Raw genomic sequence first — 16,005 nt, 5'->3', positions numbered from 1 at the left:
AGTGTCGCCCTGAGTGGTGTGGCTCAGTGGGTTTAGTGCCAGCTTGTAATCAAAGGGTCGTTGGTTCGATTTTCAGTCAGGGCACATGCCGGGTGCTGAGTTGTGGGGTGGATCCCCAGTTGGAGGCATGAGAAAGACAACCCATAGATGTTTGTCTTTCTCTTTACCCCTCCCTTTCCCTCTCTGTGAAAAAATAAATAAAATATTTTTAAAAAATTACAAGTTTCTGCAATGAGCGTCCCTCTGGTTAAAGTAAGTTCTTATTCCATCCAGTCTGATTCATGCTAAAACTTGATCCTCTTTGATAACCATATCACAAGTCATTCAGCTTTCTGTAAAACAAAAAAGTCTAAAGTAGTTTTCATGAGATGGAATACTTGAAAGTGTTACTATTTTTGTACAAAAAAGGTATATTGGATTTTGTTTTCTATAGTTTAGCTTTTGTTAGTCAAAAAGATGACCCTGAGTGTTTTGATTTGCAAGTGATTTTTAAAATGATTTTAAAGAGAGGAAGGACAGGAAGAGAAGTATCACTTTGTTCCACTTATTTATGCATTCATGGGTTGTTTCTTGTATGTGCCCTGGTCATGTATCAAACCCACAGCCTTGGCAAATCAGGACTATACTCTCACCAACTGAGCTACCCAGGCAGGGCCTGATTTTAAGATTTAAGAATTAACTATTTTTAATTCTTTCAAAAATCTGTTTTACTATGGAGTTGTAGTTAAGAGTCCAGGTTGTATTGTTAGATGCACTAAAGTTTGAACCCTAATTTCACTATTTACTATATATATGACATTGAGCTAATTATCAAACCTTTATTTTTCTCCTTTGTGAAATGGGGATTATAGTTTCTACTTCTAGGCTCACGAAGATTAAATGAGATACTAGTTAATATTTAATGAGTTTTAATATCTGTCAGACATCTACTTGTTTAGTATGCATTTATTCATTTTAAATCTTAGGATAAATATCTAAGCCATGTGGTATTATCTCATTATAGTTGAGAAAACAACACAGAGGTTAAATATTTTGCCTCCGATATATGTAATGTACTCAGCACAGTGCCTGGCATATAGTTAGTATTTACTGTATTAGCTGTGTCAAAATGAATGGTCGTTATGAAGTTTCCAAATGTATTATGTTTTTAAGTAACTGACCTCTGGTACAACATTCAAGGATCTTCTGTGGCGCATTTTTCTTTCCTCTTGTCTCCATAGCTCTTGGTGCTGGACAGGCATCTTTGTTTGGGAACAACCAACCTAAGATCGGAGGGCCTCTTGGTACAGGAGCCTTTGGGGCCCCTGGATTTAATACCACGACAGCCACTTTGGGCTTTGGAGCCCCCCAGGCCCCAGTAGGTAAGTGTCAGTCACTTTAGAAGGCTTTTCTCAGTTTATTTCTTGCTAATACTTAACTTGCTGACCTGATTTCCCTCTTCACCTCTGTTCCACTCACACCAAAGCAGAACATGCATACTTATGAATAAAACTGTGCAGTGCAGGTGGACTTGTCAGAGATCCTGGCCTTCCCTGCTTCCCACTCTCAGACCTGCTCACCCAGAGAAACCAGTTTTGTTACAGCTTTTAATTCATCTGGTATATAATTAAGTTCATGTCTCTGAATGATGTACTTATATTGCTGTTTTGCTTTATTAAATATACATAAATTTAAATTACTAATGATAGGTGAAAATTTAGCTCATTTATCACCTCTGTTCTTTATTCACTTCTCCCAATATAACTATGTTTACTAAGTTTCCTGTTTAGTTTTATCTGTTGAAGTGTTTTTCATACTTCATTCATTTGAAGACCCCTTCTCAGGTTTTGAAATACCTGCCTGCCACTTTTATTATTTCTAATTCAAAATTAATTTATTTTTTAACTTAAATATCTTTTAAAAGAGATTATGGCCTACCAGAAAGAAAAAATTGATATCACCTGACATAAATAGAGCAACGTAAATAGATGGATGGATATAAATTTATGTCAGGATATCGCCTGACATAAATAGAGCAGTGTGGATAGATGGGTGGATATAAATTTAAATTCGTCTCCAGTACTATGGTACTCCATATACCACATTTTGAGAAGCCTTTGCATATTTAAGTTGTGGCCTTATATACATTTTTTTATTCTGTCAAATAGGGAATAGTATTTCTTGATTCTCCTTGGTCAAATAAGAATATTAGTGTATTAATTGCCCTTCTTTACCCTTCTTTTTCTTTCATTTCTTTTGCATCTCTATATTTTTATATTGATGAAGTTGATAACATGTTCTGTCTTAAATTATCACTGTCCTCTTTTGTTAGGTTAAAGCATAGAAATTGCAAATAAACACAACATTTATTATAAGTAGGAAAACAGTGCTGCCCTGCCAAATACACCTTTACTGTACAGCTTGTCCTGGGATTTCTGATTCTTTTTTTTTTTTTTTCTCTTCCACTGCCAGCCCTTGCTGCCTTCCCAAAGTAGTTTAAATTCTCAAGGATGTTATCAGAATTCTTTTACCCTAGAATGCTTCCTTCTTTGATCCCTCTGTCCTCTGTGGCAGTGTGGACTCTGATCATTCCCTGGGCCCCTCCGCATTGCTCCAGGATGCTCCTTTCAAGTCTCCCAGTGGGAGCTGCTGTGTCCTGGATGTAGGGTTTTCCTCTTTTCCCCCCAAGTTTTCTGGGATGTATTTCCAAGTGCGTATGAAAGGTAAACCTTGACCACTTACACATCTAAAAGTATCTTCATTCGTTTCACACACTTTAATGTTAAGAAGTTCTGGTGTGAAAATAATTTGCTCTCACAACTTTTACTGTATTCCTTCCTGCATTAACCATTGCTGATGAGAAGTCTAATGCCTTTCTGATTCTTGGACCTTGTTCCTGCCACTCCCACAAACATTTAGGATTATCCCTTTGTCGTGAAATTTCAAGATCTGCTTAGACCTTTTCAATCATAATTCGGGGGCAAGGGGGGGTTGGGGTTTTTTTGTTTGTTTTTTGCTGTGTTTCTACTTTTTAGGAGATATTTGATTGCCTGCTGACCTTTTTTTATTTTAATTATTTTTAATGTATAGGAATTCTTTCTTGTTCTTTGAAAGTTTATTTAAACATCTGGTTCTTAGATGCAATTTTTTCTTGAAACTCTAATTTCTTAATTGGCATTAATTTTTTTAAGATTATATTTATTTATTTTTAGACAGAGGGAAGGGAGGGAGAAAGAGGAGAGAAACATCAATGTGTGGTTGATTCTACGCACCCCCTACTGGAGACCTGACCCACAACCCAGGCATGTGCCCTGATTGGGAGTCGAACTGGTGACCCTTTTTGTTCACGGGCTGGCACTCAATTCACTGAGCCACACCAGCCAAAACTGAATTTGTTCATTGGCATTAGTTTTTTTTAATGCTAAAGCTGATTCTGATGTTTGTACAGGTTCTTCTCTTCCTTAAATCTTCAGGATTATTTTTGTTTTGATCTTACTCTTTAATGCTTGGTGACTTTGCCCATTTATATTTAAGAATAAAATAATAAAAGGCTCACTGGTTATTTGTATGTATGGGTAGAGCTTGTGTACCAGTTGGTTCCACTTTAAGGTAGCTAACTAGTCCAGGCAGGAACCAGTTAATTATCCAAGGGTCCTCTAAATGTCAGTTGTGGCATGATGCAAGCACCCAAACTAGTTGCCCTGGTTCTTTCCATTGTTAACTTGGTTTCGTCAGAGGCACACACACTGATATTTTTGGCCTATCTGTTGAGTTTCAGGGATTAGAAGGATGATGCTGTCATTGTTTTGCATGTATACTTTGCATTGATTCTTCTCTCCTGTTTTCAGTCTTCATCAAAGTTGTTATTCTTGAATTCCTAAACTTTCTGAGATTCTCCAGGGCAGATACTGCTTTGTTTTTTATTGTAGTCATCTGTTCATTTTCTACTTTCCTATTCTTTGTAATTATGAGTTATATCAATATATTTTAATATTTTTAACCATAGATTTTATTTAGGTCTTTGGAGGGAGCGGAGATGAATTAGAATTTTTTTAAATTATTTTATTGTTGTTCAAGTACTGTTGTCTGCATTTACCTCCCTTTATTCTCCCCCCACCCCAGCCAGCCCCACCTCTCTCCCCTGCTTCCACCCCACCTTGGTTTTGTCCATGTGTCCCTTATAGTTGTTCCTGAAAACCATTCCCCCCCATTATCCCCTCCCACCTCCCCTCTGGTTACTGTGAGATTGTTCTTAACTTGAATTAGAATTCTAATTGATCTCTTTTGAGTATTAGAATCAGCTATATCATTAAAAATGATATTTTCATTATTTTTGGTTGTTTTCAATAGAAGGTAGTAACATAAATATTGTAACCTGCCATTTTTACTTGGATAGCCTTCTGAATCATTTTTAATGATTTCATCTTTTTCTTTTAATTTTTTTTCAATTAAGTTTACATTCAGTATTTTGTGTTAGTTTCAGGTGTATAGCATAGTGGTTAGAGAATCATGTACTTTACAAAGGGTTCCCCCTAATTGTTCCAGTACCCACCCGGCATCATACGCAGTCATTACAGTATCATTGACTATATTCCCCATGCTGTACTTTACAGCCCCATGACTGTTTTATAACTACCATTATGTATTTCTAAATTCTTTTACCTTTTTCATCCCTGAAAACCCCCCTCCTCTAGCAACCATCAGCCTGTTCTCTGTATCCTGTTTTTTTTCAAAGCCTATTAAAAAGTTTCTGACCAAAAAATTTAGCATTACACTTGCATAATTAGTGTTACTGCCCACTTAAAAATAGTTGTATTAACCTTTTAGTTTTTAAATTTTATTTCTTTCTAGAGAGAGGAGAAGGGAGGCGGAGGGAAAGGGAAAGTAACACCAATGTTAGAGAGAAACACTGATCAGTTGTCTCTTCACATGTCCCCAACCAGGGACCTGACTCGCAACCCAGGCAGGTGTGTGCCCTGACTGGGAATTAAACCTATGATTTTCGCTTTAAGGGACAATGCCCAATCCACCAAGCCATGCTGGTCAGGGCTGTGTTGACATCTAGAATGTACATTTTTGCATCACAGACATCTTAGAAAGGTGCTTTTTAGAGTCTCTTGGAGTCCATCCCTATTGTGGGAGTCCTTTACTTAGCTAATAATAACCTCAGTTAAGGTGCCTTTCTTACAGATCAGTCTAGTCCACTGTTTTGTTGAGTTTGTTTAAAAAACAAAACCTGCCTTCATAATATTTCTACCCAGTGGTTCTACTTTTACCCCCTAAAGCTAAGCAAAACAGTCTGCTACAGTTTCTTTACAGAACCTTATTGTCTGCATCTTTCTTCCAGATAAAGTGTCATCAGCTGTTTCTCTTCTCAGAAAACTTAATTTTTAAACATTTTCCTGTTGCCTTTCTTTTTAAAAAAATTATTTTTACTTTAGAGAGAAGGGAAGGGAGGGAGAAAGAGAGGGAAACATCAGTGTGTAGTGCTGCATCTCACATGCCTCCCACTGGGCACCTGGCCCACAACCCAGGCATGTGCCTTAGACTGGGAATTGAACTGGCAACCCTTGGTTCGCAGGCCAGCACTCAGTACACCAGCCAGGGTCCTAGTACTTCAGTCATTTGATCACAGTGCAGTTTTTTGGTATGTTTTCAAATTATTATGATCAGAATTGGATATAACACCAGTGGTAGCTTAACTAGTGCTTGTGCTTCCTTATTTATTCTCTTACCTTATTTTTGCTAATGTGTTTGATCTTTTTTCCCTGTATTTTTACATGATACAGTTAACATAGAGATTTAATACTTAAACATATGAAAATAAAAACATCCTTACACATTTTTCCACTTATGTTTGGAATTCTAATGGAAGTTTTTATTCTTTTGCACAAATTCAAGTGGGGTTACTTACACATCAACCCTGGCTGGTGTAGCTCAGTGGATTGAGCGTGGGCCTGCAAACCACACGATCGCGGTTCGATTCCCAGTCAGGGCACATGCCTGGGTTGCAGGCCAGTTCCCAGCAGGGGACTCATGAGAGGCAACCATACATTGATATTTCTCTCCTTCTCTCCTCCACTTCCCCTCTAAAGATAAATAAATAAGATCTTTAAATGATGGGATCAGCTGGTGTGAGTCAGCTTTTTAATGGGTAACTGACTGAAGTAGCAAACTGACCAGTGAATATTAGTATTTAAAAATACTCAGGTTTCCTTGAGTCATCTCAAATAGTCCACAGAATAACACTACTGATACTTTGTTCCAGTGTGTACCAAAAGATACTTTTCTACATTATTTTTCTTACCTGTAGTCCTAAAGTGGGTTTAAGAACTTTCTGAATACAGATGACGTACTATATGCTTTTTAAAGTTTTTTTTTGTTTTTTTTTTTTTTTTTTAGAGAGAGGGCACGGGAGGGAGGGAAACATCAGTATGAGAGGTAAATATCTCCAGTTGGTTGTGCTCCAACTGGGGACTGAACCTGCAACCCATGCATGTGCCCTGACTGAGAATTGAACTGGCGACCTTTTGCTTTGTGGTACAACTGAGCCACACCAGTCAGGGTACTACATGCTGTTTAAATTGACATTTCCCTTGGGTTTCAAAATCATGAGTACAAGTTTGCACTCTCTAAATTTCACCCTACAGCCCTGGCTGGTGTAGCTCAGTGAATTGAGTGTGGACTGCAAACCACAGGGTCGCCAGTTCCAGTTAGGGCACATACCTGGGTTGTGGGCCAGGTACCAGTATGGGGCGCATGAGAAGCAACCACAGACTGATAGTTTTCTCCTCCTCTTTCTCCTTCTCTTCCCCCCTCTCTAAAAATAAATAAGTAAAATCTTAAACTAAAGAAAGGCTTTTAAAAATAACTAGAAAAATAGGTAGATAGATAGATAGATAGATAAATAAATAAAGTTCACCCTGCAGTGTTTTAGTATTTAATGAATACATTCAATTTTAAGAAAGCTTAATTTGACTCAAGTGGAACTATGCCTTTGTCACAAATTTAGTTTTAGCTGTGTATTTTGCGTTTTTTGTTAATGCTGCTGCTGCTATGTTTTTTCTCCCTATTGTGAGTATTAAAAATTTCAAAATGTTTTGTTTATAGCACTCCTTTAATGTGTATTGTATTATATATTAGCTTTAGCCTTAGTTTGTAACGGAATAAAAGTATATCTCTAAAATGACTTAAGTGTGATTTGATTTTTTTATCAGTCTTTTTGGAAATACTTATCTTGCAAAGAGGTTTCTTCATCAATCAAGATATAATGCAGATAATGTGGGGTTCTTTTTTCTTTCTACTGTGTACCATTGTAGATCTTTGTTACCTCTCTGTTTCTTAAATTCTCTATGATTGATGACATGTTTGTTCTTATACTTTGAAAGAAAATTTAGACTAATTAGGTGACCTTTATTCCTTTTAATTTTTGCCTCAATGTAGTGTGATATAAATACTAAACCCGTAAGGATGCCTTAACAGCTGTCTTCATTTTTTGTATGCTGCTGCCTTCTGTATTCTCAGTATACATAATATTTTTAATTCAGGGATGTTTACTTATTAAATTAAAGATACTTTTTTATTTCTACAACGAAACACATTATGAGTATTTTTAATAACTACTTAACCCACCATGTTGATATACCATGATTTTTACAGTTGTTAATGTTGGACATAGGTTATTTCTAATTCTTGGCTTTTACATACAGTGTTCACTGAAAACTTACCATTTTTCTGTATTTTGTTTTTAGTTTAATTAAATCCTTGGGTTAAATTTCCATGCTTGAAATTATTATGTTGAAAACTAAAAATAGTACTTGCTCTATATACTCTCATGTTGTTTCTTTTAGACAGACTAAACCACTTTGTAATGTTTTTAAAGTCAAAGACTAGTATAACTGTGCCTTTAACTGAGAGATAATGAGGTAGGTATAAGAATACTTCTTCAAGGTTGTTTTAATTTACGTATCATTGATTAATAATAACAATGAACAGCTAAGTAAAATTAATTTATGTTGTCTCTTATGCAGTCAGTGCCTCTTCATCTTTGACCCGTTCCTTTGATTGTTGATTTCTTCACAGTTGCTCCCCTGCTCCCCACCAGTAATGCCATTGAGTGATTCTGAACATTTGAAGACCACATCTTCAAAAAGAGTTTTGAGTTCTCTTGCTGTGTATGCACTGGATCCTTGGAATAACATCTGCTTTTTCTTTTCTTTTTGTAAAAAGCTTTGACAGATCCAAATGCCTCTGCTGCACAGCAGGCTGTTCTCCAGCAGCACATCAACAGTCTGACCTACTCACCTTTCGGAGACTCTCCTCTCTTCCGGAATCCCATGTCAGACCCTAAGAAGAAAGAAGAGGTAAATTTAAGGATTCTTATTCTCAGAGAGTTTAAACTAAATATGCAGATTGTAATCTTTTACATATAAAGCCTAAGCAAATTTAGGTGTAATTAATTTTTAAGACACATTTATTTATGCTTTTCACTATGCCAGGGGATAAATTATTTTTGCTGGTGAAAGGTAGTGTGACAGACAGTAAAATGGGCACTGGTCTGGAGGGGAGGGCTTTTTAAAGATTTTATTTATTTTTAGAGAGGGGTGGAAGAGGGAGAAAGGAGGAGAGAAACATCAATATGTGGTTGCCTCTTGTATGCCCCCAACTGGGGACCTGGCCTGCAACCCAGGCACGTGCCCTGACTGGGAAATTGAACCAGTGACCCTTTGGTGTGAAGACCTGGCACTCAATCTGTGATATTCAGATATCTACTGGGCCACACCAGCCAGGGGAGTTTCTTTTTGGAGTGAGGGAAGTGTTATGGCATTAGGTAGCAGTAATGGTTGCACAACCTTGTAAATATAATAAAAAGCACTGAATTTTATGCATTAAGATGGTGACTTTTATGTTAAATGAGTCTTAATAAAAAATTAAGTGTAACAGAGGGAAGAGCATAGGTTCTTAAGTGAGTTTGGTAACACCTTTCAGAAGAGATAACATTTCACGTTCTGTGTGTATGCGTAGAAATGAGTAGTCTAGGTTAAGACATTTCCGAGAAAAGGCACAGAATTGTAAAAGATCACAGACACCTCAGAAAGTACATTGTGTAGGTCTGAATTTTGAGAAGAATAAATTGACTTTCATAGTTAGACATTGTTGTTTCAAGTGGTATATACTATTAAACAAAAGTCTGATGTCCTGAAGATGCTATAGAAACATGATAAAGGTGCCATCAAAATCAGCCTGGAGTCTTAATTTAGTTGTGTGTTTCCTACACTAAATTGTAGTTTTGTCAAAAATCAGGGAAAGTAATTTTATTGTTTTTATTCTCAGTAGTATTTGATTCATGGTAATTATCAATGTTTGCTAAATGATGGATAAATGCAAGCTAACATCTATCCATCTGTTTTTTGAGAGTGATTTGGATTACATAGCAGTTGAATTTCAATCAGAGTTGTATCTCAGATTTTCTTGAGCCATAAAATTTTTTATTTATTTGAAAAATTATTTTCTTATAATTTTTTGATGCTATCTTTTTCTTTTTTTTTTAAAGATTTTATTTATTTATCTTTACAGGGGAAGGGAAGGAGAGAGGGAGAGAAATACCAATGTATGGTTGCCTCTCATGCATCCCCTGCTAGGAACTGGCCTGGAACCCAGGCATGTGCCCTGACTGGGAATCGAACTGCAATCCTTTGGTTCCCAGGCCTGCACTCAATCCACTGAGCTACACCAGCCAGGGCTGATACTATCTTTTTCTTAAAATGACTAAATATTGTCATTCTTCTTTTAGAAAAAAATACTGTAGGCTATTCTTTTTTGTAAGATGAAGAGAAGTGCACAAATTATATTAATATTAGTACATTTTGACTTACAAAGCACTTCAGATGCAGTATGTCAATTACATTTTAAAACAAGTCAGACAAACAGTTGAAATGGAGGCTGGCAAGATGAGTAGAAGTCAGTGATAGAGGAGTAAATACAGTTCAATTAGCATTCACGCATGCATACAACATTAGGTGTTGATAATCTTTGTTTTCTGAAATCCAAGGTCTCTAGAGATGTCTAGTGTGTGAATGGCAGAGGTGAGGTTTGCACTCTGATTTTTAAGGCCAAAATTATATATTTGAGTTAAACTAGAACTTGCCTTGATACTTTTGTCTTTCAGAGATTGAAACCAACAAATCCAGCAGCCCAGAAGGCTCTCACTACACCCACCCATTATAAACTGACACCCCGCCCTGCTACCAGAGTTCGACCAAAGGCTTTACAAACAACAGGCACAGCCAAGTCTCATCTCTTTGATGGACTGGATGATGATGAACCATCCTTAGCCAATGGAGCGTTCATGCCCAAGTGAGTTTATTTTTGTTAAAATTTAAGTATAAAATACAGGGTGGGACAAATGTAGGTTTATAGTTTGAGACCACAAAACAGATTCTTGTATTGCTTAGAATTATTGTATTATTTTCCATATAAACAACTGTAAACCTACTTTTGCCCTTCCTGTATTAATATGAACTAAATATAAAATAATATGTAATTATTTATTTAAATATATTACAATGTTATACAATTATTTTTTTATTTGAAAAACATAGAACATCACAGAATGAAAGTCCAATTTTATACATTTCTTAGAATAGCATTAGATTATTTTGAAGGCAGAGACCTGATTATTTTTTAGGGGTAACTGTTAACATAAAATATTTTAATTAATATGTTTTTAAGTTTTACATATACATGTTTTTTTTATTTGTTTTTGAGGTTAATGCCTACATAATTTTATTTTAAGCAGAAAACACTGTTTTCTTACAATGAAATTGCCCAAACTGATTAAGAAGAATCTCTGTACAGTTTTGATTCTCATAAATACAGCTATTGACTCAATAATAATTATACAAAAAATTTATAGAAGATTCCATTTGTTAGTAAATAGAAATTATACTTAAATTATGTATTGGAGCAAATATGCCCTAGAGTGTTGATACATTACACATAGGAAAAAAACCTGAGGTAAAATACGCACTAAACTCTTAATAGTAGTTAACATCTGAAAATGTAACTTTAGGACATTTTATTTCTGGATTGTTTATTTTCCCAGGTACATAGTTAGATACACGCACACATAGGCAGCAAGTACTTTTCTTTTTCTGCTTTTTAAAAAAAATTTTAATATTGACTTTTTTAAAAGATTTTATTTATTTGTCTTTAGAGGGGAAGGAGAGAGGGAGAGAAATATCAATGTATGGTTGCCTCTTGTGGGTCCTCTGCTGGGACCTGGCCTGCAACCCACACATGTGCCCTGACTGGGAATGGAACCATGATTCTTTGGTTCACAGGCCTGTGCTCAATCCACTGAGCTACACCAGCCAGGGCAAGTACTTTTCTAATTAGAAAGGAAAGTGTTGTTTTTTAGGGGACGGGCTTTGGAGAAAAAGTAGGAAATCATCACTTGCAGTTCTTGATGATGTTTAAAAAATTGCTGTTCCTTTTTTTTCTTAAAAATATGGTGAGAAGCTCCTTCAGAAAAGATGGAAAGTCCAATTTTAATACATTTCTTAGGGTAGCATTAGATTATTTTGAAGGCAGAGACTATTATTCATGCTTCTGTTCCCAGCATTTAGCAAATTGTTGGGGACACAGTTGTTGAAAGGGGTTTGGACTCGTCAGTCCAACTGTGTGTCAGGGCAGTTTCACCAAGTCTCCTTAGGGCTTGCAAGTATGATATACAAATAGGAAGGATTCAAGTGGGAAGGTATACAGTTTGCTGTTAATACCATATTTCCTTCTTGGCTTCTACTTCCTGTGGTGTCACTCTCAATGGTCTTTTTTCTTTTTCCTTTTTTTCCCATTGACTGTATTCCCTGTATTGTACTCTACATCCTGTGAATGTTCTATAACTACCAGAGGGCCCTGGTAATATTTGATGACTTCCTTTTGGTAGGATTCAATGTGTAAAACTTTGTCCAGGATTTTTGCCTTCTATATTCATGATTGGTCTGAGTGTTTCTTCTTATATTATTATTATCTAGTTTTGGTATAAAGTTGTGCCAATCAAATAAACAAATTGCGTAGTATTTTTTCTTTCTGTTTTCTGGAAGTTTGTGTAAGATAGGTTGTTTTGCTTTTTTGTTTGGGTTTTGTTTGTTTGTTTGTTTTTCATTAAATATTAGTACTAGTCAAGATACATGAGCCTGAAGTAGTATTTGTATTGTTGTTGTTTTTGTTAATTTATTGAAAAGATACAGGACTATTCCCATTTTTTTTCATTTTGGTAGAATCTGTAGGGCTATCCCTGTTTTCATTTCTGACGTGAGTGTGTGTGTAGACACCTGCCTACCTATGACTTACGTCTTTCTCAGTCAGTCTGGCCAGGGATCTACCGTTTTATTGGTAATCTCAAAGAACTAACTTCTGGCATTATTGACGATCTCTATTCTGTGATTGTTCCCTTTTTCATTAATGGTCCATCATACAGTTAATTTTTATAGATGATCCATCGATTTTTTTTAATGTGATTTTATAGTTGTTAGGTATGGCTTGCTAACCTTTTAGGTCTTCTTTATCCACCCTTTTTTGGGGGGGGATCGAATTTTTTAAAATATTTATTTATTTTCAGAAAGAGGTCAAGGGAGGAAGAAGAGAGGGAGAAAAATACTGATGTGTGAGAGATGCATCAGTCAGTTTCCTCTTGCCCCCAACTGGGGATCTGGTCTGCAACCCCCACTCATGTTCCCTGATTGTGAATATAACCAGCAACCTTTTGCTTCTCAGGCCAGCATTCAATCCACTGAGCCACACCAGCCCTGGCTGGATTTTATGTTTTAAGGATTTTATTTACTTATTTTTAGAGAGAGAGGAAGAAGAGGAAAAAGAGGGAGAGAAATATCTGATTGGTTGCCTCTTGCATGGGCCCTGACTGGGACAGGACCCATAGTCTGGGCATGTACTCTGACTGGGAATTGAACTGGCAGCCTTTCGCTTGTTGCGTGACGCCCAACCAATTGAGCCACACTAGTCGGGACTGGTTTGGATATTTTATATTCTTAACTTCCAGTATCACAAAATATTATGAACATATCTAAACATTTTTCTAAATGTATCCATTTTAATATTTAATATCCCTTACAATGTTGTGTAATAATTAGCACCTATTTCTAGGACTTTCCATCAGACAATAATTCCTACTATTTCTTTTCTTCAGTCCCTGTTAAACCCCTATATTACTTTCTGCCCTTAGGAATTTGCCCATTTTAGATATATAAAGAGAATCATACAATATTCTTTCATGTCTGGATTGTTTTACTTGGCATAATGTTTTTAACGTTCCTTAATGTTGTAGCAGTTATCAGAACTTCATTCCTTTTCAAGGCTGAATATTCCATTGTATGGATGTATCACTTGTTCTTTATCCATTCATCTGTTGATGGACATTTGGGTTGTTTTCACATTTTAGCTATATGAATAGTACCGCTATGAACATGATGTACAGTTATCTGTTTGAGTCCCTGTTTTGAAATCTTCAAGTCATATACCTAGGACTTGAACTGTTTATGATCGTATATTAATTCTATATTTAACTTTGGAGGAACTTCCAAACTGTTTTCCACAGCAGCTGCACCATTTTACAGTCCCACCAGCACTGTGCAGTGTTTCAGTTTTCCTCATGTCCTTGTCAACACGTGTTTTGTTTTGTTTACTTTTTTGTAATAGTCATCCTAGTGGGTATGAAGTGGTAGCTCATGCTTTTTATTTGAATTTTCTTTATGACTAATGATGTTGAATATCCTACCATATGCTTATTGACTATTTGTCTTTCAAGAAGTAGCTCATTTCCTTTTGTGTCTTTTAAAAATTATTTTGTCATTTATTATATTTTCAAAACTGTGGCTTTTTCTTAAATTCAGGAGTAGAGACTTTCCAGATCTCAACACAAAATAAGTGTCATTCACAGGTGTCTCCACACCCTTGGTGCCACTGTACTCAAGTCTCTGTCTCCTTAAATCCCACAAGACATCCAGTGTCCTGTCAGCTTCTTCTTCACCCTTCCCCTTGGAGTCAGAGAAGTCCTTAGGAGATAAACGCCAGACACCTCCCTGTGTCACCAGTCCCCCACAGGTTGCTAGTTCAGTCGTTTTTGACAACTTGTTGGCTCTCGATTCTTACACATAGTTTCAGCTTTTCTGGTTATCCTTCCTAGGAGGATTAGTCTGCATGATTTGGTCTCACTAATAGGAGGGCAAGTATCAGTTTAGTTTTCATGTAAATAACAGTTCTTCATTTCAAGTGCCTATTTCAAGTGCCTTTTTTTTTTTAATATTTTATTTATCTTTCGAGGGGAAGGGAAGGAGAGAGGGAGAGAAACATCAATGTACGGTTGCCTTTCGTGCGTCCCCTGCTGGGAGTTGGCCTGCAGGGAACTGGCCTGCAACCCAGGCATGTGCCCTGACTGGGAATCGAACTGCGATCGTCTGGTTCGCAGGCCTGTGCTCAATCCACTGAGCTACACCAGCCAGGGCTCAAGTGCCTATTTTTTTAATGGTATCATTACAATAAGGAGTATAACTAGTGTACACAAGTTTGGAACAAACACTACTGATATTTATTACCATGTAACTCATTTGAGTCTAAAATATGAGTCATCTGGTGCTTAGACTTCTGTTTTGTCTTAAGAGGGAATAAAGTGCATTCATCTCATGAGTTTTAGTGAAACTTAATTAAGATCTCATCTACTGATTCGTCTGTTTGAAGCTTGTACACTATCGAGGTTCTTGCCTTCAGTAAATCTGCTGTATAAAAACCTGAACTTTTTAGGTATTTGTGATCATTTGCATCTTTGAATATCACAGTTTTTTATTCCTACTGCTGTCTTGTCTTAAAAATCTTTCATCATGCTGATATGGCTTAGCTAGGGGAGCATCATCCAGTAACAGAAGGTAAAAAAGTTTTTCTCATTTAGTCGAAAAAGTATTTACCTCCTTTCTTCAGGGCAGCATGCTGAGTTCTGTGGGAGGAGACAGTCATAAATCCTTAGTGCCAAAAGAAAAGAAGGAAGCCAAGACTGGTGTGGCTGAGCGGGTTTGGTTGGGTATCTCCCTGCAAACTGAAAGGTCGCAGGTTTGATTCCCAGTCAGGACACATGCCTGGGTTGCTGACCAGGTCCCTGGTTGGAAGCTGCGAAAGGTGACCAATCTATATTTTTTCCCCTCTCTTTTTCCCCTCTTGCCCCTTCTCTATAAGTAAGTAGGTAAGTAAGTAAGCAAATAAGTAAATAAATATCTTTCTATTTGAAAAAAAGATGGAAAATGTTTAGAGAGAAAGGATATGTAGAGAAATAATTGAAATATAAGACATAGTGTAGTGAGTGAACTGCTTGGTTAAAGTTCTCAGTGCTTCAAAGAACCACAAATAATATTTTCTAGGGTAATTCTCACTTTGTTTTGAATCTAATAAGGTTTATTCTTCCAAATACCAGAGTGCAATATATTTGGTACCTTATGTTCTGGTCATTTATTTATAAGAATAATTTGTGGGTTGAACTTGTTAGGTCATTTTTAGACAATGAGAATTGAATAAGAGTACCCTTTTTTGACTCCAGTTTTTAAGACAATGTCTGTGATGTAACTATGTGTGCCTGAGGTGTGGTTTTTTGTTTTTTTTTTTTTGGTCTCTGTTTATAGGAAGAGCATTAAGAAGTTGGTTTTGAAAAACCTTAACAATAGCAGTCTCTTCTCTCCTGTTAATCGTGAATCAGAAGATCTAGCTTCACCAACTGATTATCCAGAAAATGGAGAGAGGTAAACTGAATTTTGTTTCAGGTTGTTTCTGGGAGAGTGCCCTATTCTCATTTGGAGAATGAGAACTCTACATTTTAAGGTTAAAATTTATTTATTCTGTGAAAATTTATGAAGTTTAGCAAATGTTGTGTAGAACTATTATAGCAGATGAGCACCTAGAAATTAAGTAATGTTTTTGCTTTCTGAGTACTTTAAACCTTAAAATCATTGCAGTTCTTCTGACTGA

General features: G+C 36.3%; 1 protein-coding gene across 6 annotated transcripts in view; it reads left to right on the top strand.

Annotated features, from left to right (window-relative positions):
• Positions 1-16,005, top strand: part of NUP98 (nucleoporin 98 and 96 precursor) — a 110,207-nt gene that overhangs the window by 47,990 nt on the left and 46,212 nt on the right. For 3 of the 6 annotated variants that reach the window (XM_037068665.1, XM_037068660.1, XM_037068661.1), the window contains exons 12-15: positions 1,217-1,361; positions 8,209-8,342; positions 10,148-10,335; positions 15,663-15,779. In XM_037068665.1, coding sequence (XP_036924560.1) covers positions 1,217-1,361; positions 8,209-8,342; positions 10,148-10,335; positions 15,663-15,779 — 584 coding nt within the window. Of the gene's footprint in view, positions 1-1,216; positions 1,362-8,203; positions 8,343-10,147; positions 10,336-15,662; positions 15,780-16,005 lie in introns of all 6 variants that reach the window. The other 3 variants (XM_037068664.1, XM_037068666.1, XM_037068667.1) reach the window with 2 other exon arrangements.

The sequence above is a fragment of the Sturnira hondurensis genome, unplaced genomic scaffold, assembly GCF_014824575.4.
Source record: "Sturnira hondurensis isolate 20B ecotype Veracruz unplaced genomic scaffold, ASM1482457v3 Scaffold0017746, whole genome shotgun sequence".
NCBI lineage: Eukaryota > Metazoa > Chordata > Mammalia > Chiroptera > Phyllostomidae > Sturnira > Sturnira hondurensis.
This window is presented reverse-complemented; position numbering and strand designations above follow the sequence as displayed.